This window comes from Panthera tigris, chromosome B1, assembly GCF_018350195.1.
Source record: "Panthera tigris isolate Pti1 chromosome B1, P.tigris_Pti1_mat1.1, whole genome shotgun sequence".
Lineage (NCBI taxonomy): Eukaryota > Metazoa > Chordata > Mammalia > Carnivora > Felidae > Panthera > Panthera tigris.
In genome coordinates, this window is record NC_056663.1 from 197,631,751 (window position 1) to 197,659,285 (window position 27,535).

Genomic DNA, 27,535 nt, shown 5'->3' on the forward strand with positions numbered 1-27,535 from the left:
ACCCGCTTCGGGGCCGCCCCGCGCGCCTGCGCGCAGCGACCACGCTCCCGGCGGAAGTGACGTCCCCGGAAGCCGGAGGCGGATCCCGCCGGCCAAGGGGGCGTTGTCGGGATGGTTCCGCGGCCCGCGGGGCCCGGCGAGCGGCGCTGAGGGCGGCGGTGGCGGCGGCCGGTGAAGAGGAGCAGGCGGGGCAGGGCGCGGGTAGGTGGCCGCCGGGCCGGGAGGCCGGCCTCGCGAGGGCGTGGGGGCCCAGCGCGGTGCGGTGGGAGCGGCCCCGGCCCGGAGCCGCCGCCGCCTCCGCTCCCGGGCTGAGCGAGGGTCGCGCGGGAGTTCGCTCGATCCCAGAGGCGCGGGGCCTGCGCCCCCCGTGCCGCCGCTTCGGCCCCGTGGCGCGCTCCTTGTCCCCGTCTGTCGCCCTGTAGTCGCGGGCAGGGCTGAGCGCCGCGGACCTCCTAGCCAAGCGCGGCCTCGTTTCCACGCGGGCTGCGCGCGTGTGAAACGGGCGCGGAGACTCCGTCCCCGGTCCGGCCCGGGAGTCGCTGAACGCGCCGCGCTCAGCACGGTGCCCGCCGCTTGCTTAACGGTTCAGCCGTTCCTCTTGGCCCTCAGCGGGGGCTGGCAGACGGGGGCGGTCATTAAGTGCTTGCCGCTTAACAGGGTGGCTACGGGGTGTACGGGGTGTGGACGCGGTCATGTGCGCTCCAGTCACCCGGCGTGGAGGGGGGAGGGGTGATAAGGAGGGTTTCTCTCCGGAGGTGAGCGCGGTTGAGCTGGAATGGAGAGTGCATCCGTTTGCTAAGCCCTCGTAGCCAGCACCACAGGCTGGAAGTCCAAGACCAAGGTATCGGGATGGTTTCTTCTGAGGCTGCACCACCTGGCCCACAGACACCCACGTTTTTGCAGTGTTTTCACGTGGCCTTTCTTCTGTGCGGGAGCATGCCTGATGTCTCTCCTGGTGTCTAAGTTTTCTCCCCTAATGGGGACAGCAGTCCGATTGCATTAGGGCCCACTCGAATGGCTTCACGTAATTACCTCTTTAAAGACCGGATCTCAAAGCCGCAGATATTATGAGGTACTAGGGCTTAGGATTTCAACGTTTGGGTTTTGGGAGGAACACCATTCAGCCCTTAACAGAAGGCATTCACCGGAAGGACAAGGAAGAAAACATTTTCCAACAGAAGTGACAGAATGGCCTTGAGGTCTCAAAGCAGGGCAGTTGAGGTGTTTTTGTGTGCAGGGCACACATGTGTCTCATTGGTGTTTGTGCTCATCTGCATTTGTGTTTTCACTTGGTCCCCCCTGGAAGCCCAGGGGGAGCCCTCTTTGGTCTTTCTTGGTAAATCGAATTTTCCGGTTTCAGCACACATGTCTCTTCCTCGAGGAAGTTCTCCCTGACCCTCCTCCTTGAAATTAATCTGCACTTCCCTCTTTCAGCGTCTCCTGGACCATGTAGTTCCTGTTTATTCTCTGTCTGGGGCACCGGGGTCCAAGGGCACCTGACTCGGGACCCCCCAGACAGACCACTGATGAAATCCAAAGGCAGAGAAATGAGTGGCGGTGACGCAAGAAAGGAGTATATTTCAGGGAGGCCACCACGGGCAGGACAGTGGACTAGGGCTCAAAGACCGTCTCCAAAGTGCCGGAAGGGCTTCCAGGTTTATATAAGGAAAACGTGGAACAGAGGTTGGCGGATGCGTGCAGGTGGGCAGTGAAGGTCAGATCGATCATCGTCTTAGGGTCAGTCACACGGCGTCTTCCTGGCTCAGGGCAGGCCTTGTGGCTTGAGGGGGCAGCTTCAGTTCCCAGCAGGGGATGCTTTGCCCGAGTTAAGAAACGAGCTGGAAAGAAGAACTTAGTCTGTTGGAAAGTACAGACTGAGGTCAGAACGGAGGGATTTGAGGTCCTCGTCCGTGAAGGCTCTGGTGGCCGCGTATGTGAGTTGTTCACCATCATACCCTCAGTGGGGAGCATACAGTGACACTCCATAAAGTTAAACGAATGAGGTGAAAACTGAGACACAGCCTGTGGAGGGCAGGGGACAGATCTTGCCCAGGCGTTTCATCCTCACAACGCCTTGCACATGTCAGGCACACAATGTCAGTTTAACTGCGTCGGTCTATATAGTGTCTTAGAGTCAGTCACTAGAGAGCTAAGACAACCAGGCTTGCTTGCTTGAAGCCATTGCTTCTGTCATGGGATTGGGGGCAGGGGGCATTAGGAATAAGCCATTTGAAAACCGTGATGACCAAAGACAAAGGTTGGACCACTCTAAGGCAAGGTGGGTGCTGAGGTGTGTGAACTGTGGACCTTTGGAGAAGTATCCGTTGGTGGCCCCAGGAAAGAAACTTCTGCAAATTCTGGGTATCTGACCAGTTGGAAAAGTGTCCCAGGGAACAGAAGGGCCCCTGCTCTAGGATCCCTCTCTGCAGGGTAGAATTCCGTTCTGGCTCTTACTCCCTTTACAAGCACCTCTTCACATGTAATGTTTCGTGTGTGTGTGTGTGTGTGTGTGTGTGTGTGTGTGTGTGTGTGTGTGTCTGTGTTCTCTTTTCCCATATTTTCCCAAGTTTTCCCAAATTTCCCTTTGAGTCCAGTTCGTCCATCTTCCTACCATCACATTTCGGTGCAGATTTGTAGCATTTCAAACAGGAAATACCTTGGGAATTCTTTAACCAGTGGGGGACCTCTCCATTTTTACATACAGAAAACTGAGGCTCAGAGTCTCCAGCCGTGGAGACGCTATGTATTGAGCACCCCTGTGTTCAGGGCGCCCTTCTAGGTACCAGAGATGCGCTGATGCATAAGGCAGATGTGGTCTGTGTCCTCTGGTCTCGGTTCCTGGTCACAGAGCGAGCAGCTGCAAGCACGGAGATCGGTCTGTGCCCCTTGAGCCCCAGCGCGACACCGTGTGTTGCACTTGCCCATCCTCGCACATGCCGTGCTCACCTAGGCCCTCAACTGACTGGATCCGAGGAAGGCCTTTCACCCGCCGAGTGGAACTCAGAGTAGGGGTTAAGCACGCGGGCTTTGGGGTCATTCCCTGGGTTTAAATCCGAACTCCGCCCCTTATTATCAGTTACTCACTAGCTGTGTCGACTTCTCTGTACCCGGTCAGGTTGTCTCTTGCGTTGCAACAAACTACCCCAAAACTTAGGGGCTTAAAAACGTATTTTCTCTCACGGTTTTGTGGGCCAGGAATTCAAGCAGAGCTCCACTGGGCAATTCTTCAGTTCCTGTGATACTCGCCTGGAGGCTGGGGCTGGTCTGGAGAGTCAGGTGTGGCTTTGCTGTCTGGTGGCTGGAAGGCTGGGCTCAGCTGAGTCCTTCTCCGGTTCCACATGTTCTCCAGTTGGGCGCCTTACAGCCAACCCGGGCCTCCAGAGTCACTGTTCCAGAAGACAGACAGTGGCAGCTGTCAGACCCAGAAATGAGCAGGGCTTTACACCCTCACTTTTGCCTGTTGTTGGTTAAGACACAGGCTGCTCAGATTCAAGGCAGGGAGAGACCTAGATCCCGCCTCCCCTTGGAGGAATGTCAGAGTTGTAGCCCTCTTTAATGGTCCACGTGCCTCATCATCCTCATGTATAAACTAAGATGGGTACTTATGATTATCGTGAGAATTAAATGAGATGAACTGGGTATGAGATGAGCATAGGGACTGAAAAAACACGCGTAAAGGGCTTAGAACAGTGCATGGCACGTTAGAAGCATTTTGTAAGCATGGGTCTTTATTATCACTGTCTTAGGTACGTGATCCGTCGTTATTTACGCTTGTCACCCCTAATACTCATGAGGAATATGAGATGTAAATTCTTTTTCCAGAGCTCTCTCTAATCTTGTTGGGGAGGTACAGAATTGCTGTCATGAAGCCATTAGAGAACTATACTGAGTAGTACAGAATAGTTACGATTTTCATAGTCCGTGTAAATTGTGTAACAGTTTCTAACTGTACATTACTTCTATATAGCTGGAAAGTGTCTAAAGATCGAGAACATTTGCTGCATTTTAGCGTTAAAGCCTACAGAGGAAGGTTTTGTGTTGTATTTTTAATGTCCTTTTTCTCATGGGATGTAGCATAGCACCAGAGCATGGGCTCCAGGGTTAGGAACCAGGCTTCAAATCCTGGCTTTGGAACACAGGATATTTAAACTCCCCATTTCTTAATTTCGTCTCTTCTAGAAGGCCGATAATAGGGTTCTTGTCGGATTATTGGAGTTAATGGATAGAATGTGCTTAACACAGTTCCTGGCCCGAAAATAGTGAATGATAGGTAATAACAATAAGCCAGTAATCCTTTTCTTTTCAAGCAACTGATGGGGCAGGGGTAGGTAACTGAGTACTCTATCATTTGGCTGTTCGGTACCCTCGAGGATTTAACACGGGGCACTGCCCCACCACCTGACATAACGCTCCCCTTTCTGTATTCTTGGTCTAAGTGATAAAACCCTCTCCCCGTGCTTTAGTGTTGCTTTTTATAGGTGACATCACCTCTAATGCTAGTTTTCTTTGAATCCCACCCTGATCTCAAACCAGGAGATCATGCCAGTACCCCAAGCTTTACATGTCAGAAACTAAGCTTTCCGTGAAGAAATAGGGGAATCCAAATGAGGTGTAGAGCCGAGGGTGAGTTTTAGAGATTCGAAGTCGAGGGGTCATACAGTGGAGATGGTTAGCAGAAAGTTGGACATTTGGAGCTAGTGGTCAAAGCTGAAGTGTCCCATTTTGGGGTTGTCTGCTTCGAGCAGATGAAGGCCAGGAGTAGATGTGATTTTCATGGGAAAGAGAAGGGGGCCCAGGGGCTGAATCGTAAGGGACATTACCGCTTGGTAAGGGGCTTGCAGAGGAGGACGTACAGAATAGAGATGGAACAGATCAGGGGCTTGGTAAGAGGAGGGCCCCGGGGGAGGCAGGCGTGTCCAGAGGGAGGCGCGCAGACCGCACTCCACAGGCTGTAGCTGGGGAGCGGCCCCTGCGGGCACGTGTGTAGCAAGACGCAAGGTGAGAAGAGAGTCCTCCGAAAGCAGAGCCGGGTGTGGAGTGGCTGCTTTGAGGGGTGTCAGAAAACGCGCTGTGATGAATAGATGTGCCTAGAGGGACGGTTTTGTTGTCCTGTTTTCTTCTGCTTTTTTTCAACGCGAGGCAGTCTTGGTGTGTTCGCAGGAACTGGTGGGCCAGTTGGGGACAGAGCAAAGCAGTGAAAAAGCCGAGAATGAAGCCAAGTGCTGGGGGAGCCCGTGGTGGGGGCAAGGGGAGGAGGAAAGCTGGCTTTGCAAGGAAGGCACACTTCATCCTGTGAAGCTGAAGGGGTCGAGTGAGAGACGAGCGAGAAAATTGGAATTACGAAAATAATTTAAAGGCACTCAGGTTACGTCAAGTTATCTGTGGACTCAACCTTCTTGGTGAAGTCAGGTCACAGTCACTTTTATGGACGAGGGAGACAGACCTGGTGGAAATGAAGAGAAGGGAAAGGGCCTAGAAGAGTAGCTGTGGGGCTGGAGGGGGTTGTCAAAAAGATGTAAAGAGACATCACTAACTGTCGTTCATTAGCAGCAGAGGTTAGCCAGCGTGGATCTTAATGGGTGAGTGTCTGCTCTGTGCCAGGCAGAGGTGAATAAGGTGGTGCCCTCAGAGCTCACAGCAGAGCTGGAGACGCAACTGATGGAACATAAGGATAGGTTATCTAGGGAGGCAGGTGTGGGGTGCCGTACGATTGCAGAGGGGGGACCCCAGACTTGAGGAAACGCTGGGGAGGAAGGAACACGTTTCCGAACGGCAGGAAAGGCTTCTAGGAGATGGTGACAGCTCAGCAGAGCCCTGATATTTGGAAGAGTCCAGTGTGGATAAAGTATTCCCAGGACAGGAAGTATCAGAACCGACGGCTTTGGGGGCAGAGAGCAAGGCAGGGTCCTGCAATCTGCCTGCCCCAGGACCAGCTGGATGCTTGCAGTGCAGACGCGTAGGCCCCGCACAAGACTGGACAGAACCCAGACGGTGTCCAGGAACTGGGACTTTTCACAAGCTCTCCGGGTGCTCTTTAGAGAGAACATTTGTTGAATACTTAATATGTCTGTTGCTGTTCTCGATGTTCACGTGGGTTCTCACAATTGTCTCCGTAACCCATGAGGTAGGGTGAGGAACGTGGACGTGGAGAGAGTCGTTGCCCAAAGTCACGTAGGTCATGAGCAGTGGCTGGGGCTCCGCACTCTCCCCAACACAGCTTGTCTGGGGAGCCGCAGGTCGCGTATTTTGGTGGGCACCTAGGGGGCATGGGAGGGGATAAGGCGATGGTGATCACGATGGGAGAAGGGGCTGTGTTCAAAAGCTTCGTTTTGGCTTCGTGGTTTGGTGACTTTTTCCATCATGCTTCTGCACTGAGGATGAAAGCGAACGAAGAGACCACACCGTTCCACACGGCCATTGAGGCACACGCCTGCCCCAGGCTGACTTCATTTGTCCCCACGACTTCTCTTCCCTTCAGCGTGTCTCCCTGGATTGTGCTCCTGGCATGAACCCGTGCCTTCCTCTCCTGTGTATTCAGGTGTCTGAGTACTGTATTTGTGTGGTTGTGTGTCGTGTACTTGTGTGTGTGTGTGTGTGTTTAGTAGAATTTAGGCTTCGTGAGGGCGGGGACTTGGTATGTTTGCTGGTTTGTTGCTGTAGCCCTAGAACCTGGCACATAGAGAGGTTGAAGAGATGTGAGACCTTCCGTGTCTGAAAGGGGGTGTCCCATCTCGTTCAGTCTTAAAGTCAGCGTTCTTGAAAAGGCCTGTAAGATTCTACATGGTCTGACCCTCTCCCCTTCTCTCTCTCCCTCTCCCTCCCTCTCCCTCCCTCTCCCTCCCTCTCCCTCCCTCTCCCTCTCTCCCTCTCCCTGTCTCTCTCCTTCTCCCTCCCTGTCTCTCTCTCTCTCTCTCTCTCTCTCTCTCTCTCTCTCTCTCTCTCTCTCTCATACGCACATACAAGCACTGACACACACAGGCACATCCCGTCCTGCCACTCCCTTGGCTTCAGCGCTCTCAAGCTCAGCAGGTGCCTAACGCTTTCTAGTCTGTGCACGTCGGGTACGTGCAAGACGGGTGTTTGCTAAGGTAGCACCCCAGCGGAGAGGCAGGAAGGAGCAGACGAGTACACGTGCTGCTTTGTGAGATCTTTGTTATTAGTGTCTCGTGATGTAAGTTAATTTATTTTGACTTACACCTTATCTCTGCAGGTAAGTTTGTAATTTTCCTCACCTTCTAATTCAGCACCCCACGTATAGGTGCTCAGTAAATACGGATTGATCTTATCCACTTGGCTTTTTGCTGCCCTTCTAAGTGTTTACATACACACGCTTTGTTGTTGTTGAATTATTCCAAAGTCGAAACAAGAGAAATGCATGTAGCATTAGCGTGGTCGTAGTCTACATTTGCACTGTCAAATCCCGTGGCTCTTTAAATAAATGAAAGGTTTAGTTCCTCAGTCACACCAGCCACATTTCAAGTGCTTAAGGCTGCTGTATCGAACGGTGTAGATACGGAACATTTGCATCACTGCAGGTAATTCTGTGAAACTGCACCCGTCCCGATGCGTAAGGCCCAAGGTTTTTTATGCTTGTTGTTGGTTTGTTTGAAGGAGCCATGACTGAACCGCAGGTCAGTCCGCGGGTTCTGGGGCCACGTAGCTCCCAGTCACCCCCGGGTCACGGTCTGCTTCGTGCTCTTCCTCGCAGGTCTCCCGGTGTTTGAGCATGGACCCGGTTGCCACCCACAGCTGCCACCTCCTTCAGCAACTGCACGAGCAGCGTATCCAAGGCCTGCTTTGTGACTGCATGTTGGTGGTGAAAGGGGTCTGCTTCAAAGCGCATAAGAATGTTCTAGCAGCGTTCAGTCAGTATTTCAGGTACGTGTTGTAGACTTTGTTCTTCTAACCGTATGGAGAAAAAGCTCTCGTAGCGTGGCTGTGTGTTGACTAAATTTTTATTCTCTCCTTGGATCTCACCTGTTCTTACCTTTTGTAGCACTTGGCGCAAGTTTTGCTTTTTGTATTTAGAGCAGCCTGAGAGGAAAAGAGCCTTTTGACCAAAAACTATCTGGGCTGATTGCAAGTATGTTGGCACTTTGTCTTTAATAGCTCTAATCAATGTCAGGTTTCTGTATGTATTTCTTACCCTTTCGTGGTGAAAAGATTGAAGAATAGAATTCCTGGTAAGAACTTTCTTGTGATAAGAAACTGAAGGGGGGAAAACACCCTACATACTGTTTTTTATTAAAATATTTTCATTTTTGTTTTTCACTGGAATAGTCTAAGAAAACAGGTTTGAACTGAATTTATTTCTTCCTATGGTCATTTTTAGGTTATTAGACATTGTTGGAGTTAAGTGTTCCACGTACATTTTCTGAGTAGCTGAGATTTATCTCTCTGTAAGCACTGAAGCTTTTTTTTGGTACCTTTTTTCCCCTTAAAATGCATACCGTTTCATTGCTCTTGTAAATCGTATATGGAACCTGACTTAATCGTTCCATCAAATTAAACCTCCGCCATCATCCATGGTCTAAGTACGTGTTGTAATGAACGGATCAGCTCACTGAGGTAATCAGCCCTTTTTGTCCCTGTGCAACTTGGTCCCAGACTCTGCTTTCCCTGCCCCTTTTTAATTTATGCTTCCCTCAGGCAGGAACAGAGCTGAAGGCTATTTTGGGGAAGCAGGTGATTGGATTAGGGAAAAGGTCCACAAACTTGCCAGACCACGTACCTGACCCAGCTTGGTGGTTTAGATGCAGCACAAACTCGTTCACCTGCAACTTGACCGTGTGCAGAATAAAGCACGTGGGCGTTGTGCCCTTTTCCCTCATTCACTCCTAGGGCTCTTCTTGTTCTCACTGCTGGCTTGTGGGCCGTTGGGTTGCAGAGAAACCTCTAACAGATCTGATTACAAAACGAGTGTATATCAAGTCCCTGGAGTTGTCAGATTCACAGACACAGAAAGTAGAGTGGTAATGCCAGGGGCTGGGCGGGGAAGGGGGGGGAATAGAAGTGAATTGTTTCGTGGGTGTAGAGTTTCGGTTTGGGAAGATGAAGCGTTCTGGAAATGGACAGTGGTGATGGGGGCACCGCGATGTGAATGTACTTCATGCCACTGGATTTCCCGTTGGAACTGTGTTTAACATTTGTAACCACTTAGGAATGGATCAGATGGTAAATATTACGTATATTTTGCCACAATTAAACAAACTAAAATCAAAAACAGAATGAGTGTCGAGTGTTGGTTTCTTATGGTTATTTTTATTTTTAGACATTTTTAAGGCACTTCGATGTAGAAATGTCTTTGTTATGTGTTTTATGGTCTGAAGTATAATTTGCCAGACTAGATATGAAATACTCTACCTGTATGCTATACTCTATCTGTATGCAATCGATCATACATATGGATAATTATACTTTGAAAAGAACGATGAGTATATTTCAGAATTTTACTTTGAGATCTGTTTGGAAGGTTGAAGATCCAGCACACTAATTTAATTCATCTGAATTGCTTTATTGAACAGCTTGCCAACAGTTTTTAAAGGATTAAAATGTACTTCACTTAAAAATCTTGGCATGTAGGGGCACCTGGGTGGCTGAGTTGGTCGAGCATCCCACTCTTGATTTCAGCTCCAGTATGATCCCAGCGTCATGGGATTGAGCCTCATGCTCAGCGCGGAGCCTGCTTAAGATTCTGTCTCTCTCTCTCTCTCTCTGTCTCTCTCTCTGTCTCTCTCTCTGCCCCTCTCCCCCTCTCACACTCTCTGTAAAGTGAAATTAGTAACAAAAAATAAATCTCAGCATTTACAGGATAGTATTCTTGAATATTAACATGAGTGTTATTCATAAGAAAAAAGTAATCATACTATAAACAGCTATCCTTTCTTTTATCAGGAGCCTCTTTCAGAATTCTTCAGGCCAAAAAAGTGATGTTTTTCACCTGGATGTTAAAAACGTCAGCGGCATCGGGCAGATCCTGGACTTCATGTACACGTCCCATCTAGATCTTAACCAGGACAACATACGAGTAGTGCTGGACATAGCCCAGTGTTTGCAGGTTCAAAACGTTCTGAATCTGTGTCACACGTTTTTAAAATCGGCCGCTGTGGAACAGCCCCCTGGCGTGTCCTGTAACAGTACATTCTCCCTGCAGAGCGCTCTGGCTGCTGACGCTCACTGTGTCGGCAGCGAAAACCACCCTCCTCCTTTGCTGCAGGAGTGTCCCGCGGAGGTTCAGCAGAGCAAGGTGTTGGATGAACCCCATTCTCACGCTCCCCCGTCAGTTAATCTTCACCACCCTGCGGGCGACACGCCCAAACCGGCGCCCGGTCCGCTGGAGGCCAGCGGCCCAGAGCTGCCTCTCAGGCACAGCTACTGCCACAAACTCCGAAACTTCTACAGTAAGCAGCACTATAAACAGGCTGCCTGTCCCGGTCACGGGAGGGTGGGCGAGCCGCCCTTCCCGCCCAGCACCCCCACGGGCCTCGGTGCCGGGGAGCGCCAGCCTGGCGCGGCCGGCCGGCCCGGGTGTGGGCCGGGGCCTGCGGGGCGCCTGCCTCCGCACCGCTCGGCCCCGCCCCTGAGTGAGCCGGACCCGGACCCGGAGTCCGACAGCACGCGCCAGCCCCCGGCCAAGCAGATGAGGCTCAAAAAGGCCATCCACCTGAAGAGGCTCAACTTCCTCAGGTCGCGGACACCCGCGGAGCCGGCGTCTGAAGCCAGGCGGGAGGACGGTGTGACCGAGCGGGCAGGCCCTGCCGGCGCAGATGCGCGGGAGGAAGCCGGCGGCCCCAGTGCTGAGGGACGAGGAGGCGGGGAGCTCATCGGCTCTGAGCACTCGAACTGCGTGAACGACACGGAGCGGCCCGAGGACCCCGCGGCGCTGGAGGACCAGTCCCAGACGCTGCAGCCACAGAGACAGTACGCGTGCGAACTGTGTGGGAAACCTTTCAAACACCCAAGCAACCTGGAGCTTCACAAACGGTCTCACACAGGTACACTGATTCAGTGCCCGCAGGCAAAGGAAAGGACCCGACCCAGACGCTCAGACATCACTGCCCGCTCTGCTTTTGTAAGAACTTTTGCTGTTGCGATGACGTCGTTGATAATCCCCCAGAAAATCCAGGAGCGTTAGCTGCTCTTTCTCTGACGTTGTTGGTGATCACTCTTAAAGAACGGTCTCGGAGTTCTGTAGACGCTTTCGCAGAACCAGTTGCAAAAGATGGCACGCTTTTCGTTTTTAACCGTGGCTTTGTGTGATAGACCTTCCAGCTTTAAAGAAGCGTAGCGAATTGTTTTGACGCGCTGAAAATCTCAGATATGTTCTAAAACGGATAAGCTGTATTTGCTCTTTAGAATTAGATGAACTTTATATTTTTTTAAAGCATGATGTTGTAGGTTCATCCAGACCAAAATAACTGAGGGTGATAGCAAAAGGTCTCTGGGAAGCCATGTTAATATCAGATTGTTTCAAATTGCGGTTTGGAAGGAAGAGGTACACTTTTTAATAAGGATCAGCTTTAACCGTTTGATAATTGGTTTTCAAATGGTAATTCTTCCATTTTGAACGTTGAATTTTCAGAGGCTTAGTACCCTAATTCATACCTCGTCCTTTCTCCAGAAAGTTTATTTTTTCCAAATGCTAAGTGCCACGTATACGACGTTATACGACACTTACGTGTCATATGACTTCCGTTATACGACACTTACGTGTTACTTTCCTTCCTGTAGTTAAACTGGGTGACTCTACTGCACGTGAATTAATGACAGCTCCCCTATAAGCATGAGAAGTAATATGCTAACGGGTGCTTCCAGCATAACTGCTTTTAAGGTGCTTGGGCCATTGTGATCATGTCCACGTGCCATTCTGTTACCACTTTGGGTTGCCCACGGGCTTGGGTGTTTGCTGCCTCGTTGCATTATCGAGAGACTTCTATATGGCAGCCCTTCATTTTCATGTGTTTGCATGGAAAGTGCTTTCGTTGGTGGTAGTGGTTCAGAATTATTTTACGCGAAGGCAGTATCGTTGGCTCAGCGTCGCCTGAAAAGAACTTGTTTTAGGTCGTTCTGTTTGCTTAAATTTCCTGGAGCCTAACGATCGTTAGGATTTTTACTTGAGAACATCTCTCTCTAGCTTTAAAGGAAACATCTTCGGATGCCAGTAGCACACAGCCGTGCACAGGTGTTGACGGGGACAGAAATTGGGAAGGCGGCAGGCAGTTCTCTGATTACGGTCTGGGGAGCCCTTCCAGGGGGTCTGTGGGGCCTGAACTGTTTCCATCAGAGTCTGCGATGTTACTTGCCCTCGCCTTTCCTGCTCCAGGCACACAGTGGAGTCAGCTAAAGGCTGCGGCCGCTCTGGTGGCCGCCGAGAGGTTTGATGGCGTGTTCTGAAGGTCTCCGTTTCCATTTCTGACGTGGGCTCTACCCACCGATGTAGCCTATGTAAACCAAAGCTCTTTAGGGCCATCAGTTATTCAGAGTGCGAAGGGGTCCTGAGAGCAGACAGGGAGGCCCCTGGTGTAGGGTGATTGGCCCCGGTCACTCGTGAGTCTCGGCGACTGGTGACCTCTCGTTTCAAACTGTTGTAACTCAGAATGGGGTCTTTCACTTGACATGATCGTCTTCCCCATAATTTCAGACGTAAATGTAGACACCAAATACAGGATTCGTGTGATTATAATTACTCAGGGTCGGAACTTCCGGCTTGTCCTTGAGGAAGCCATTGAACAGTTTTAGGAAGCCGTTCAACTCAAAAAATATCCTGGCAGGAGCTCAGAGAGCTAGCAAGGTGCCAAACCTCAGCAACACAGGAAGAAGGGAAACGTTCATGTTTAAAAAAAAGAATCTTAATGAAACCACTTGATTTGAGGGGGATTCTTGGTCTTCAAAGCATAGTAGGTTTTACAAGCCACAGGGGGTACCTTGAAGTACGCTTTTCCTGTTCTCTACGCCGGGTCAGAGCTGCGGTGGTTCCCCTGGGGTGGCGTCCACTCTGGACAGAGGTCGCCCGTCTGTTCTGTTTCAGGACGCAGAGGCCAGCGGTGGCCAGGGAAGCGCGTCTCCCTGCTGAATCTTGTTTTCCCCTGTAAGCGTGCGTCAGCCACCGAAAGGCGGCGGAGAGGGGTCTTCCCTGGCACGCTTGAAGTCCACCCCTGTGTGGCCGCCTCGTGTGGTGCGAATGAGGCTCCCCGGCCGTGTCGGAAACTGGTGGTAAAGGACTCAGGCCGAAGGGCAGGGGAGCAGGCCGCTGCTGTCCGGCAGATCGCCTCTGCGCCGTCCAAGGGGGTGCGGGACAATCGGGAGGACGTGGGGACTCTGCCCACGCTCGTACTTTGGGAAAGAAGGCGACGCTGTCTTCTGAGAGGGCAGCGGAGATGGTGTAAACATTTTAAACAAAATTGTGGTGCCGATGTGACTAATGATTTTACAAGTTGTTATTTTGTTTTGTTTCAGGTGAGAAACCTTTTGAATGTAACATTTGTGGGAAACATTTCTCTCAGGTGGGAATACTCTTATTTACTTTAATAATTGGAAACCCGAAACCCAGTGCTTTTTTTATTATTATTACAAATAAGACCTACATTTGGACTTCTGAGAGAAGGCTCTGGTGGTGTCTAACGTTGACCTCACACTAAATCGGAAGAAAATAATTTCTAAGGAAAACAAATTTTTAGATCATCAGGGGAAAAACAGCATTTTTTGTAAGGGTGTGAACTCCCCCCCCCCCCCCCCCCCCCCCCCCCACTTAAGGATGGGTCCGATCCTGGTATGTTTCTTCTCTTTCGTGAACGAGCTTTCCGGTAAACCACAGTGAGCACCCACCCACCTGGAGGCCGCAAGTGCCGGGCTGTGTCCAGGACAAATGTCCCCTTCCTCCGGCTGGCACATCAGTTGTTAGGATGCGGGGAACAGAGCAAGAATTTCTCGTTCCTGCTTGGCCCACCTTTCAGCTGACCCCTATTTAATGATCATTGGGACACGTATAAAGTCTCCCCATCCAGCCAGTGTTTTGGTCCCTCCTGTGCGTGCTGATCTGGGCACTGGACATAAACACCCCCTAGAGAGTTAATGTGTTAGAGGAAATTCTGAACGTAGACTGGTGGCAACCCACTTCTGAAATGGAGGGAGAGCCCTGCTTCTCTGCCACGTGCCGGGCGCTGGCATTTTAGAGGGTGGGCGAGGCCGGCTGCTCGGCCCCGGGCACACGGGCCCGCCGAGGAAACAGCCACCGCACGCAGCCACCGCACGCCGTCGTTCCACTGGCGGGTGCCGTAGATCCGGTCGTAGCTCGTGCAGACGCTGTTTTACCAGGGCCAGGACTCTGGGCTGGGCCCTGACCCAAGAGCCCTCCAGGCCACAGCGCTGGCCGCAGCGCTCTCCAGGGCACGGAACCTCCGTGGCAGCGCCGTCTTCTGGCACATCCCCCACGGAGCCAGCTCTCCGGGGTCCCCTTCGTTCTCCCCCCCCACCCAACCCCCAAACCTGTGCCCTCAGGGGCTTTTCCCTCCCACTGCCACCTGCCTGCAGGGGTTCACCGAGTCCGGACCCCTGCCTTTGCGTCTTTAGTCCACACTTGCCGTCCAGGAGAACTCTGGCACCCACACTGCGTCCAATAGGTTTTTGAGAAGCAAGGGGAGTCCTCTCTCCTCCAGCTGCCAGTTATTCAAGGCCCTGGCGGCTTCAGGATGGCCTCGCCTGGGGCTTCCGAGCTGTGGCCACCACGATGGGCGGTGTGGATTTGGATCCCGCCCCTGGCCTGCTACTCCGTGACCTCGGGCAAGCCACCCCACCCTTTACAACGTCAGCTTCCTTTGTCTGTGAAACCAGGGAAAGGAGATGACTGACCCTGGGGAGCATTTGGGGAGTAAACGAGCTAGGAGGAGTAAGAACTCCTTTCTGCCTGGCACGTAGTTCGTGCTTCAGGGGGGCGTCATTATCTCCCGTCCCAGGGCCGCCCTCTCTGTTCTTGCAGACCAGTCTTCCCAGGGCACCCCCCCCCCCCCACCATCTTAACCTCACAGCTTTGGGGTGGAGGAGAACCTAAGACTTGGACTAATGACTGTTAACAATTAGCAGCCATCACTCCCTGGCCCACATTGTCCTAATTCTTAAATCAGGATCGTACTACCTCATGCAAGTGTCAGGAGGAGTAAATGAAACAGTGGACACGAAAGCCCTTCGGACGTTTAAAATGTGATGACGCCTTAGGGGCTGTCCTCTCCTTGCATGGGATCCTTCCCTGACCCTTCTTTGCTAATCAGAGAGAACCGGACATTGAAGCGTCCGTAGTCAGCCTTCAGCCTCCTCTCCCGGCATCGGTGGCAGGTCTGGCCTCCAGAGATTCCGATTTGGTCGCTTTGGGGTGCGGCCCGAGCGTAGGGATGTGTTAGTGCAGCGATTTGGAAGTGTGGCTGAGGTCGAGGACCGCTGCTCAGACCTCGTCCTGCACTTGCCCTCCGGAGTCCCATCAAGGTGGCCCTGATGACTGCCGCTCCCGAAATCCTCCTCTGCTGGGGTCTGTGGTTTTGTCGGAGTTTTGTGAACATAGGATTACGTATACTTGCAGTTTTCAGATGCGTGTTGCTGTTTTACTTCGTAGTGAAATTATGAAATTTTTGTGCACAAGGACTTCTGTTTAAAAACCACTCAGTAATAAGTGTTTGTGGCAAGCGTGGGGTGTGCTGGGGAAATATGCATAGGGAACAGCATGGGCAAAGACAAGCGAGTGCTCGTTTCTGCCTGGAAGAAGCGGTGTTCGGGGTGGGTGATGAAGACGTGAAGGATGTTACGAGATTGCTCAGGTGAGCCCCAAAGACAAGCAGACATTTGATAAGCCTGGGGGTCTCTGGCCTTGAGGAAGCTGTCGCGTTGTGGATACAGGGATACTTTGTAAGTAGTGCCCGCTGACCGTCTCCGCCTTACAGCAGGCAGTCATTTTTATTTTTTATCTTTTTAATTTTTTTTGTATTATTTTTTATATTAAGTATAATTTGTTGTCAGATTGGTTTCCATACAACACCCAGTGCTCATCCCAACAGGTGCCCTCCTCAGTGCCCATCACCCACCCTCCCCTCCTTCCCACCCCCCATCAACCCTCTCAATTTTTTAAGAGTCTCTTATGTTTTGGCTCCCTCCCTCTCTAACCATTTTTTTTTTCCTTCCCCTCCCCCATGGGTTTCTGTTAAGTTTCTCAGGATCCACATAAGAGTGAAAACATATGGTATCTGTCTTTCTCTGTATGGCTTATTTCACTTAGCATCACACTCTCCAGTTCCATCCATGTTGCTACAAAAGGCCATATTTCATTCTTTCTCATTGCCACGTAGTATTCCATTGTGTATATAAACCACAATTTCTTTATCCATTCATCAGTTGATGGACATTTAGGCTCTTTCCGTAATTTGGCTATTGTTGAAAGTGCTGTTGTAAACATTGGGGTATGATTGCCCCTGTGCATCAGCACTCCTGTATCCCTTGGGTAAATTCCTAGCAGTGCTATTGCTGGGTCATAGGGTAGATCTATTTTTAATTTTTTGAGGCACCTCCACACTGTTTTCCAGAGTGGCTGCACCAGTTTGCATTCCCACCAACAGTGCAAGAGGGTTCCCTTTTCTCCACATCCTCGCCAGCATCTATGGTCTCCTGATTTGTTCATTTGAGCCACTCTGGTGTGAGGTGGTATCTGAGTGTGGTTTTGATTTGTATTTCCCTGATGAGGAGCGACGTTGAGCATCTTTTCACGTGTCTGTTGGCCATCTGGATGTCTTCTTTAGAGAAGTGTCTATTCATGTTTTCTGCCCATTTCTTCACTGGATTATTTGTTTTTTGGGTGTGGAGTTTGGTGAGCTCTTTACAGATTTTGGATACTAGCCCTTTGTCTGATATGTCATTTGCAAATATATTTCCCCATTCCATCGGTTGCCTTTTAGTTTTGTTGATTGTTTCCTTTGCAGTGCAGAAGCTTTTTATCTTCAGGAGGTCCCAATAGTTCATTTTTGCTTTTAATTCCCTTGCCTTTGGAGATGTGTCCAGTAAGAATGAGCTGGAGCAAATGTTTGCGGTTACGGTGTATTGGAGTGCTCCCATGCTGTTGCTGGAATGTTTGCTTTGGTGGAAGGGAGTTTGTAAATATTTTCCCTTCTGGAAGTCTCGAAAGTGAGAAAACAGATTCACCAATGAGAATTAATCTTTTATGCTGTTTACTCAATTTATATTTAGTAGAGTCAGTCTTGGCGGTGGGGGGGGGGGGGGGGGAAGTTACCCATAACCTTGCTGTTGAGTCCGTAAGCAGTATGATACGTGAGCTTTGCAAAGCTACCGTAATTTGAGACTGTGGCAACAGACGACACCTGTTAATATAATTGTGGACACGGTCTGTGCGCGGATCTCAGCACTGGGGGTCCCGCATGCGTTAGAGTATGAGTGAGGCTCTGTCCGAATGCAGGGTGTCCGTGCGGGGTAGAACCCGGCCCCGTAGGTGCACCCGGAGGAGACGTGAGGTAGGGGCAGGTCTGGAACATCTGTGACGTGAGAAATGGGAAGAGGAAACCTTGTGCACTGAGCTGTCTTTCGGGAGAGGACTGGAGTTGTGTCTTCTCTCCAAAGAGGCAGGAATGGAAACTTCGAGTGACTGGTGCAGTCGGTGCTTTCCGGAAAGAGGTGTCCCGTGTGCGGGGCGCAACTGAGGGGGCCTGCCTGGAGATCAGTGTGCTCCCCCCGGGCACGGACACAGCCTGACGCCACAGGTGACAGGGTTTGGGCCCGTCCAGGGGAAAATGCAAGAGTAAGAGTGTTTTGATGAACTTTTCCTAAGTTGTTGAATTTTGAGCCCTGAGGTAGTATGTCCCACACTCGCGTTGTTTAGGAGACATCTCTGTGCTAATCTCCAGATTCTTTTTCCCTGTTAACTTTTGTTATTTGGTGAAATCCTAAAGTCCCAAAACTCCTGAACTAGGTGACTTTTAAGATCTGAGATCCCTTTTATCTCTAAGATGGTATGATTCCTCAGCTGTTTTTTACATGAATAATCAGCTGCCGCTGGAAAAGTGTTCTGATAGAGAATATGTGTCTGGTTTGCTCGGGTTTAAATGCTCACGTCCTCGTGCCTATTAGAAAGGGTTTCTTTTTTAAATTACTCAAATCAGGTGTTAGTTCTTTTCTGCAGCAGAGTTTTTCTGTTCCCAGTTCTGACAGCTCCCTCCTGATTTAAAATATCTGCTTAGAAGGAGTAGAGCCTCCTTTGCTGCTGACGTTCTTGAGCACAGTGAGTGCCGCAGGCTTGGGAGTCCACAGACCTGAATCAGGATGTTTGATCCCGGCTGTCGGAGCCCAGGCTGATGGCTTCCCTCCAGAGCATCCGTTTGCTTTTCCGTAGACCGCGATGCTACTACTTTATAAGGGAGTTGTGACTAGGTGACAAGTTGTCTGCGGCCGCTAACCCAGCCGCTTCATTCCTGGTAACCTCCGAATCATCGGTAGCAGTCACTGTTGCTGCCGCTTGCTAGAGAGTTCCATCCGAGATGTGGAGCGGGTACTTAGCATGTAATGAGCAAGAGAGTGAAGCACGGTTTACCAAAAATAAAGATGCTTCAGTAAAGGTCAAGTACTCTGGGTCCCAGTTTGCTGTGTCATTTGGCATAAATCGTTGAATGCATTATTGGACTTTTTTGCCTGAATCTTTCAGTGTTTCATCTGCTTTTATACCATCGGCCAGATCAATATGTGCTCCTTTATCTGGGGAAAGATTTTCATGATCCATTTCTATTTATTAAATAGCTACAAAAAAAAAAATTCAAGGGGTTGTTTTACTACTGCTTATTATACTATGTTAAGTGGAAGATCATTTGATTATACTTGCTTTGAAAACGAGTAATTGTGAGGCTTCAGTTAAAAAGCAAGGGCTCAGTGCTGCTAAGCACTGACTCAGAGAATGCATTTCAGTCATGATACATCATTTACAAAGTAACTTAAAAAGAAGGACCTAAGTTAACAGATGAGCCGATGGTGCTGTTCAAATTGTTATATAATTGATGGGCTTTTCTGGAATTTGGAATTGACTGACTTAAAACAGTGGTACATTATCTCACCTCCCAGGAGCTGTTTCCCCAACAGCCAAGTGACTCTTGTACGAAATAGTCAACACAAGCCAGTTTATTCACAGAAACTTGTGAGTTCAGACTCCCACAAACCCATGTTACTTTCTGGCCCAGCTGTGTAACAGGGGCAGTTATTTATTTATCTGAATCTGAGTTTTTCATCTAGAAAAGAGACCTAATTACTAAGAGCAGCTTAGTGATGTGTGTTAAGGGCAGGCAGACGAAACGTATACGGCTGTTGGCACTTACTGTTTCATTGTTGTCAATAGTCATTCTGTTAAAAGCTAGGTATTTACCGATGTTTTGCCAAATTCTTCCTCTTTCGTTACCTCAAGTAAACCTGAGTTTTTTCGAAGCCATATTTATCATATTCTGAAGTATCTACCCGTGTGATCTCCCAGAGCCTGACTCACAGAATCTCCATGCTCTGTAACATGAAATCCACAGACCACACTTTTTGTACCTGTAAGTTTCCACTCAGAAGTGGACTTCAGACCGTCTTCAAGCGTATAACCATGAACTGTCTGCATTTTACTTAAAATCTAGTTTGCAGATTTACAAAGCCAAATTTGTTAGTTGGCCATTACTGTTCATTCTCTCTTTTTGGCTTATTTTGTGCATAATGCCGGCACATTGTTACCCTCGGGCACATTCATTCGTTTCAGTGTCTTTATAACAGAACACTGTAAAAAATTAGGAGGGGAAATGACAGATTGAGTCTATTAAGTTAAATTCCAGCAGTGGAGGCTTTTGTTTTCAAATCCTAATTTGAAACATTAGCCAGGAGCTTTTTTAGTATAAGGCGATTGCAGTTTCAACTTTAATGTGCTTGAGGCAAGTTAATATTGATTTCCTATTGATCGTTGCATGGAAACCTATTTTGCGATCCCCATTTAAGTAAGTTACTCTCTCTCGGTACGTACGTTAAGAATTGTGTACAAATTGAATTGTCTGTACTGATCCTCAGAACAACCAATAAAAACTCAATTAGGAAAGGAAAATAAAAAAAGAAGTAAGTTACTCTCTGCGAAGCCCTGCTAGTTCCAGCAATTAGGAACATAAAAGGCCCAGCAGCGAAACGGCTCCTGAGTCTCCTGCTTTGCATTTTTGCACAAAGGTAAAAGACAGGACGGCCCAGTCCAGCACAACAGAGCCCAGGGGAAGTGCTGTTTGCACGTGTCTCACCTTCTTTATGAACCAAAGCATGTTTTTAAAAAAGAAACAAGGAATCCTGAAATAACCAAGTACAGACAGATGCTTTGTTTCCAAGTGATGCCTGCGTATAGATGGTCCAAGTTAAAAACACCAGGTAAAGCGGACCGAGGTCTGTTTGAAATACAAGCTTAGCAGCCCCCACAGTGTGTGGGGCCCATTTGCCAGGGAGGCAGCACAGCGCGTACCCGTGAGGCAAGCCAGGGGCTCACGGGGAGCACTGGGGTCAGAAGTGCACCATCAGGCATGTCCGTGTGATCTGCAGATTGCTGGGCAGGCCCAGGCCCCCGAGTGAGGACGGGGCTGTCCCTGGTCTCCCTGCACGCGGCTGCTTTGAGCTGTGCATATGTAATCTTCACCTGAAAGTTGGACCAGGACCTGGCTCAGTCTGTTAGTTTTCCTTTTGAATTTACAGAACCTTCAAGAAAACTGGTCATTACTGGTATGCGTTTTCTCCTCCCCTCTCTTACAGGCAGGTAACTTGCAGACTCACTTACGTCGGCACTCTGGTGAAAAACCATACATCTGCGAAATCTGTGGAAAGAGGTCAGTGCTGGGCTTGTTCCTCTGTTTGTAAAGAATAACTCGTGTCTGTCTTTGAGTTCGGTGTTCTCTGGGCCCCCTGTGGGCTCACCGCGTAGCTAAGGAATGCAGGTAAAGTCAGACCCTCCGGCTTTTCCATAACAAAAAGAAAGAGAAATGTTCATTAAGAGAAAGAAAATCTAGGACACAGAGTCTTAGGAAATGGGATTTTACATGAAACAAAATTATACTAAAATTTCCATTCATTCCAAGAATGTCTGTTAACATAGATCATAGATCCATGGGGACGTGGAGGTGACTGTCATGGGAGGGGCAATGAGACTCGCAGCCAGGAAGGGCTGGAAGGGCCCTGAGCTGAGTCAGAAACAGGCCTTGAGAGCTCAGCAGTGCGAGTGGCCAGCTGGGCAGGGCTGTGACTTGTGACAGAGTCGCAGTGGGGACCTTCCTGCCCTCCCTGGGCCGCTTGTCTGGAGTCTGCACGCTTTTAACAGGCACCAGCCACAGCGCTTCAGTCATTCATTTATTTAACCAACATTTATTCGGCACCTGCTGTACGCTAAGTGCTGTGGTGGGAACATAAACAGTATAGGGGCCCCTGGCTGGTTTAGTGGGTTAGGCATCAGCCTCTTGATGTCAGCTCAGGTCTTGGTCTCAGAGTGAGACCAAGCCCCACGTGGGCTCACGTGTGAGTTCAAGCCCCACGTGGGCTCCACGGTGGGTGTAAAGCCTTTGTTAAAAAAGAGAAGGGAACAAAAACAGTACAGGTTCTGCCTGCGATAAATTCATAGTCAAGGGCGGTGGGCAGAGACGGCTTTGGGGACAGTTCAAGTCAAAGTCCCCCAGTACGGGGTGCGGCACGTGCTGTGCGGACGCTGGAGGAAGAAGCGCCCCTTGTTCAGGTCCGGGAAAACCGCTGTCTCTGCAGATGGGAGAAAACAGAGAAAGAAAGGCTGCCTGGCCTGGCGCGTCTCCCTTTCTGTCGTGGCCGCTTCAGCACCGCGGGCACGTTTCGTGCCGGGGGTATCGCACACCCCTCGCTTCGGGCGCCTCCGGAGTGCGCCCCCGCTTCTTCAGATGGTGTCACTTCCCTTTGGCCTTGTTTTACAACGTGGGTTAAATGTGAGCCTTCTGAACTCCCTCTAAAAGCAAGGCGTGTATTTAAAACCATGTCCATACACGTGTCGTTGCAAACAGAGCCAGTTGTACAATTAGGTGTGGTGGGAAGGAAGCGTGTTTCTGTGGCCGAGACCTCCCTGAGCCAACTCGGTGACCATCTCTGAAGAAGAAAGAGTGACGAAACTAGGTAGAAAAAAAAAACCAGTCATTCAGAAACAAAGCACTTGCATCATTTTCTACTTTCTTGTAAAAAAGAGAAAAGAAGTAAAGATTTTTAAAAATGCACATTTCAAATGAAATCAGGCCACGTCTGGTTCGTTCTGCAGGGATGTGGGGAGCAGCCCATCCGTCCCCCTCAGTGACTTGCAATTGTAAAGATGTGCACCAATGTGGAAAGAAATTCTTAATTGAGTTTCCGAATGTCACGGCAGGTTCGCAGCCTCTGGTGACGTCCAACGCCACATTATTATTCACTCGGGAGAGAAGCCACACTTGTGTGACATCTGTGGGCGAGGTACTGCTGAGCGTTTTCCTTTTCTTTCTCGAAGACCGCTGATGAAAACGGCCTCAGTCCTTGAGCCGAACGCCTCTTGTGGTCTCTCTAGGCTTCAGTAACTTCAGCAACCTGAAGGAGCACAGAAAGACGCACACGGCCGACAAAGTGTTCACCTGTGATGACTGCGGCAAGTCCTTTAACATGCGGAGGAAGCTGGTGAAGCACCGGGTCCGGCACACGGGTGAGCGGCCGTACGGCTGCCCCGCCTGCGGTGAGTGGGTGACGCCCGCGGACGCGGCCCCCCAGGTGCCCGCCCTGTCACTGCGTGGTTCGCCTCCCTTTCCTCGGGGGGTGACACAGAAGCAGTGCTGTCCCCTCGCCCCTCCCGCGGGGTCTCCTCTCATCCCTCCCTGGGCTCGCGTGTCAGACGTTCGCAGAGCTGCCCCGAGGTGCTCTGGGCACGGCCGAGTCCGGCTGCCGCGGGCTCCTGGCCGGGTCCGCGGGGCGTAGACAGAAAAGCGTGGAAGGGCGAGGTGTGCAGCAGCGGGCGTCAGCACAGCCGCCTCGACGGCAGGGCCTGGGGGCTGCCGGCGGACTGTCCTGCCGGAGCATCTCGAGCACGTGGCGGGGTCAAGAGGGAGGGCTTCTGGGTCACGTACGGTGAAGCAAAGGGCGCTTCTCTCCGCAAGGACGCGGCAGCGAAGTGGCCAGAAAGGGGAGGGTGGGCTGGCGGCCCTCGCTTCTGAGGGGCCTCGCCGCCCAGGTGAGGGAGGGCGGACTCTGAGTTACCTGTGTCCCTGTGATCGTGGAGGGTTTGAGCCTCTGAAGGAGAGAGGGTGTGTGCGTGTGTGCTTGTGTGTGTGCATGTGTACACGTGCGTGCCTGTGACGAGCACTTGACCATGCCGACTGAGTCATGGAGGAATCAGTGAGTAATGATTTTTACGACTTCCTGTGTGGAACAGACGGGGAGAACGTCCAGAGTCCTGCTGTGGAAGGCTGGAATTGGGCTCTGCTCGGAGCGCCTCCTCCTAACTGGAGCTGGAATCTGGAACAGGGCAGGACTTCTGGGCTGTAGCCAGAAAGTACCTTTGTTTTTGTCTCCCACTTAAATTGTACACAGATCTCATCTCCTGGATACAAAGTTAGGCAACTCCATGACTCTTCTCATTACTCGTAAAAATAAAAGTGGGGCGCCTGGGTGGCTCAGTCGGCCGGGCGTCCGACTTCGGCTCAGGTCACCATCTTGCGGTCCGTGAGTTCGAGCCCCATGTCAGGCTCTGTGCTGACAGCTCAGGGCCTAGAGCCTGCTTCGGATTCTGTGTCTCCCTCTCTCTCTCTCTGCCCCTCCCCCACTCAGGCTCTGTCTCTCTCTGCCTCAGAAATAAATTTAAAAAAATTTTTTTTTAATAAAATAAAATTGGTAGTACCTGGGTGGCTCAGTTGGTTAAGCGCCTGACTCTTGATTTCAGCGCAGGTCATGATCTCACGGTTTGTGAGATCGAGCCCCGCCCATGTTAGGCTCTGTGCTAACAGTGTGGAGCCTGCTCGGGATTCTCTCTCTCCCTCTCTCTCTTAATAAAAGAGAAAAAAGAAAAAAAAAAGGAAAGCAATTGTTACTTTACATCACAAATGCAGTCTCAAATCACTAATTTAAAATGTCAGTTCCAAACGATTATTACAGCTGTCAACTTGATTTAAGGTTAAATTCTCTCTTCCCTCCCCGGCTAGGGCTGGCTTAGACCCCCGTAGAGGAGGAAGCAGAGGAGGACCCTGCCTGCCTCACCTTCTGTTTCCAGCCCTTTCCCTCCCCTCACTAGCCATGGTTTCTGACCCTGATAAGGTCAGCCTGGGGCCAGGGGAAGAGAAAGAGAGCGCAAGAATGTTCGTTCTTATAGGACAGGTTCAAAATTCTGTAACCGCTTTATTGAGGTAAAAGCCCCATACCATAAACTTTACCCATTTAAAGCGAACAGTTCGGTGGTTCTGGTATATTACTCACAGAGTTGCACAACCCAACCCTCACCATGGTCTATTTTAGAACATTTTCATCACCCCAGAAAGAAACTCCACACCCACTAGCAGTCATTCTTCGTTCCCACGCCCCAGCCTAGGCAACCATTAATCTGCTTTCTCTCTCTGGATGTGCCTGTTCTGGACATTTCGTATAAACGGAATCATTCAGCATGTGGCCTTTCATGACTGCTTTCACTTAGCAAGTGTGCTGTGACATCGGCATACTACTTTGTGTGGGTGTGTGTTTTCATTTCCTTGAGTTCAGAAGACAGGTTCAGTTTTAAGATGGCTTCACATTCTGGGCTTTGCAGTGAATAGAGAGCTCCTCCCTCTCCCTCCTCCACCTTCCTCCCTGTCCCTCCTCCACCCTTCCTCCCTCTGTCTTCTCCCTCCCCAGACTGCCTTCTCCTTCCCTTCCCTCTCTTCCTTTCCCAGCATTTCTCTGCACTTTCCAAGGTGCAGACATGCATTTTCCTCTAGCCCTGGGTTTTAGCAGTTTATTCCCAGGAGACTGTCTCTGTTGAGGTCTCATCGCCCCTCTGGCCAGTCCTCACAGGCTGGACTGAAGATGGCTCCAGGCAGCTCGCTTGTGAGCACCCTCGCTGAATCCATGGAAACGCAGCGTCCTGCACTGCCTGGGACTGCGGGCCACAGCCGTGCGCGGTGACCGTCCTCTCTGCCGCCAGCACGGCCAGCCGGCTGTCTGTCACCGGATTCCCCAGGCAGGAGGCAGGTGCTGCCCCATGGTGTCCTCACGGCAAGGATGGCTGTGAAGTCTGGCCCCCTGTCTTGCCTCTGGGATAAAAGAGAGAGACTAGCCACGGTCCTCTCCTGGGGAAACTCTACTGTGGCTAAAGTTCACGTCTTCAGGACCCTAGAAAAGATTATTCCCATCTGCCCAGTAATTCCATTACTGAGAATTTATCCTCAACAGTGTAAAGAAAGATGGTGACTGAACATGAAGTATAGTAGCAAACAGGTGGAGACCGCCCACACGTGCAGGAGATCGAGGACGGGTTCTGAGGCCTCGAGTCCACGACATGTCACGTGTCTGTATAAACTGTGTGGTATAGCGACAGCATAGCAGACGGTGTTGTTCAGTGAAAGAGACTGAGCCTGACGCTCAGGGCACGGTGTAGACGTGAGGACACAGGGTCACTGTGGTCACTGTGGCGAGCTTCGGTATCCTGCGTGGGGAAGGGTACACCTGTAACGCGTGGACGTCGACGCCTGGTCTGCCTGATGGGCGGGCGCTGCGGAGCTGAGCGTTCCACCTTCACGCGGGTCAGGGCGAAGCTCTAAATAGGCATCTACGTAACTGCGTAGTTCTCAGTCCTCTGTCAACATGTGATGTCTTCTGGAAGGCTGTCTGTTGGTTTCTGTCTTCCGATCTTACCTACTCTCATCATGGAAGTTGACCCCCCCCCCCCCACCTCTGTCATATACACAGGATGGAACTAGAACCAGGAGAAGCGTATGTAAAATTATGTTAAAAGCAAAAAGCTGTTTCTAAATTGTCGATCGGCCACGTTACATTTGCGAAAACTTAAACAAAACGGGCGAGGTTTCCCGGCACGGGCCGGCAGGGGCAGGCACCTCCGCTTACCCGGCGAGGCGCTCCCTTGCGGGGACACAGAGTCCCTCGAAGGCTCACGCTGAGGTGCCCACCGCCAAAAGGCCGCGGGTCGGAGGGACGCAGCTGGAGAAGAACGCGAGCGTCTTCCGGGGCGAGCAGGTGACGGGAGGGCTCGACTCCGTGCCCGTGAAAGCAGTGAAAGCAGAGCCGCTCTGGGTTTTAGAAGGGGGCAGGGGCGGGGCGGTGCTTGCAGAAGGCCCGCTTCTGAAAGGACCCCCTTTTCCTCCCGCAGGGAAGTGTTTCGGGGGCTCCGGCGACCTCCGCAGGCACGTGCGCACGCACACGGGGGAGAAGCCGTACGCGTGCGAGGTGTGCAGCAAGTGCTTCACGCGCTCCGCCGTCCTCCGGCGGCACAAGAGGACGCACTGCAGGCCCGAGGCGCGCCGGGATGCGCTGGACGAGCTGGCGCAGGCCCTCGACGCCTCCGACCTCGAGAAGTCCCAGGGCTCGGATGCCTTCTCCCAGGACGTGCCTGTCGCCTTGATGCCCGCGTCGCTCAAGCTCCCCGTGCACCCGGTGGGAGAGTCCGTGACGGAATTTGACGGCCACGCTGCCGGCCCCTACTGCAAGTTCCGGGCCGCGGTCGAGCCTCACGGAGCCGGCGGCCCGGAGAAGCTGGGTCCGGACCCCGGCAAGCTCGCCAAGCGCCCCCTGCAGCCGGCGCCGCAGCAGACGTTCGCTTACCCGGACGCGGCCGCCTCCGCCGGCGACCAGCCGCTGCCGGCCGACAGCCCGTCCCTGGGCCGCTCGTCCCCGGCCGCGCTGGACACCCCCTGCGGCGACGGGCCGGGCGGCCGCGCGGCCTCCACGCCCTACAGGAACCCCGAGGGCCAGTTCTTCTCCAGCATGACCCTCTGGGGGCTGGCCATGAAGACCCTGCAGAACGAAAACGAGCTGGACCAGTGACGGCCGGCGACGGCCCGGCCCGGCCCCCGCGGCATCTTCTCGGCTCGGCAGGCGCGTCCCTGCGCCGCGGGAGGGGGCCCGGCCCCTTCCCAACAGCCCGAGATCCTGTGGCCGCCCCTGTGCCGCCGGTGGCTGATAACCGGAAGCATCTGGAGCCCAGGATCTGGGAAGGCCTGCCGGCTCCCCGCGCACACAGACGCGGGACCGGAGGGCTCCAGGGGCAGCAGCTACCGGCTCGAGACACCGGCCCACTGACGTCAGCCGGGCACGACGGCGGGCACGCTCTGGGCCCCCTGCTGCACCCCGAGTCGTGTTCGAGGGAAAACATACAGAAACACAAATATTTTTGCATTTTTACATGATTGAAATTTGTAGCGTTTTGTACTTTACGCAAAAATTTTATTTGTATATGAAACCCGTGCTATAATTTAATTGGAATAAATGAAACTTGACTTTCTCTATAATGTTGTGTGTTTCCTCCAGCATTTTCTTTCATTTAAAGACCCCGGTGCGT

At 51.5% G+C, this 27,535-nt stretch overlaps 1 protein-coding gene across 5 annotated transcripts; it reads left to right on the plus strand.

Annotated features, from left to right (window-relative positions):
- Window positions 1–90: 90 nt before the first annotated feature.
- Window positions 91–27,478, plus strand: ZBTB49 (zinc finger and BTB domain containing 49). Of its 5 annotated transcripts, XM_042984939.1 has the most exons (8): window positions 471–1,072; window positions 7,709–7,878; window positions 9,895–10,994; window positions 13,456–13,502; window positions 20,782–20,855; window positions 22,400–22,482; window positions 22,574–22,735; window positions 26,348–27,478. In XM_042984939.1, the coding sequence occupies exons 2-8, from the start codon at window positions 7,727–7,729 to the stop codon at window positions 27,019–27,021; spliced, it is 2,292 nt and encodes a 763-aa protein (XP_042840873.1). In that variant the 5' UTR covers window positions 471–1,072; window positions 7,709–7,726; the 3' UTR covers window positions 27,022–27,478. The 5 variants fall into 5 exon arrangements, with proteins under 5 accessions (XP_042840871.1, XP_042840874.1, XP_042840873.1 ...); XM_042984937.1 differs by lacking the exons at window positions 471–1,072; window positions 13,456–13,502 and adding an exon at window positions 91–201 and having other exon boundaries at window positions 9,895–11,071; XM_042984940.1 differs by lacking the exon at window positions 22,400–22,482 and having other exon boundaries at window positions 468–1,072; window positions 9,895–11,071.
- The last annotated feature ends 57 nt before the right edge of the window (window positions 27,479–27,535 follow it).

What these genes read in the sequence shown, in the direction of transcription:
- ZBTB49 (XM_042984937.1), top strand. Translation starts at nt 7,727, where the DNA reads ATGGACCCGGTTGCCACCCACAGCTGCCACCTCCTTCAGCAACTGCAC. An exon ending in GCGTTCAGTCAGTATTTCAG is followed by an intron (nt 7,879 to 9,894) that starts GTACGTGTTGTA and finishes TTCTTTTATCAG; the next exon opens with GAGCCTCTTTCAGAATTCTT. An exon ending in TGCGAAATCTGTGGAAAGAG is followed by an intron (nt 20,856 to 22,399) that starts GTCAGTGCTGGG and finishes ATGTCACGGCAG; the next exon opens with GTTCGCAGCCTCTGGTGACG.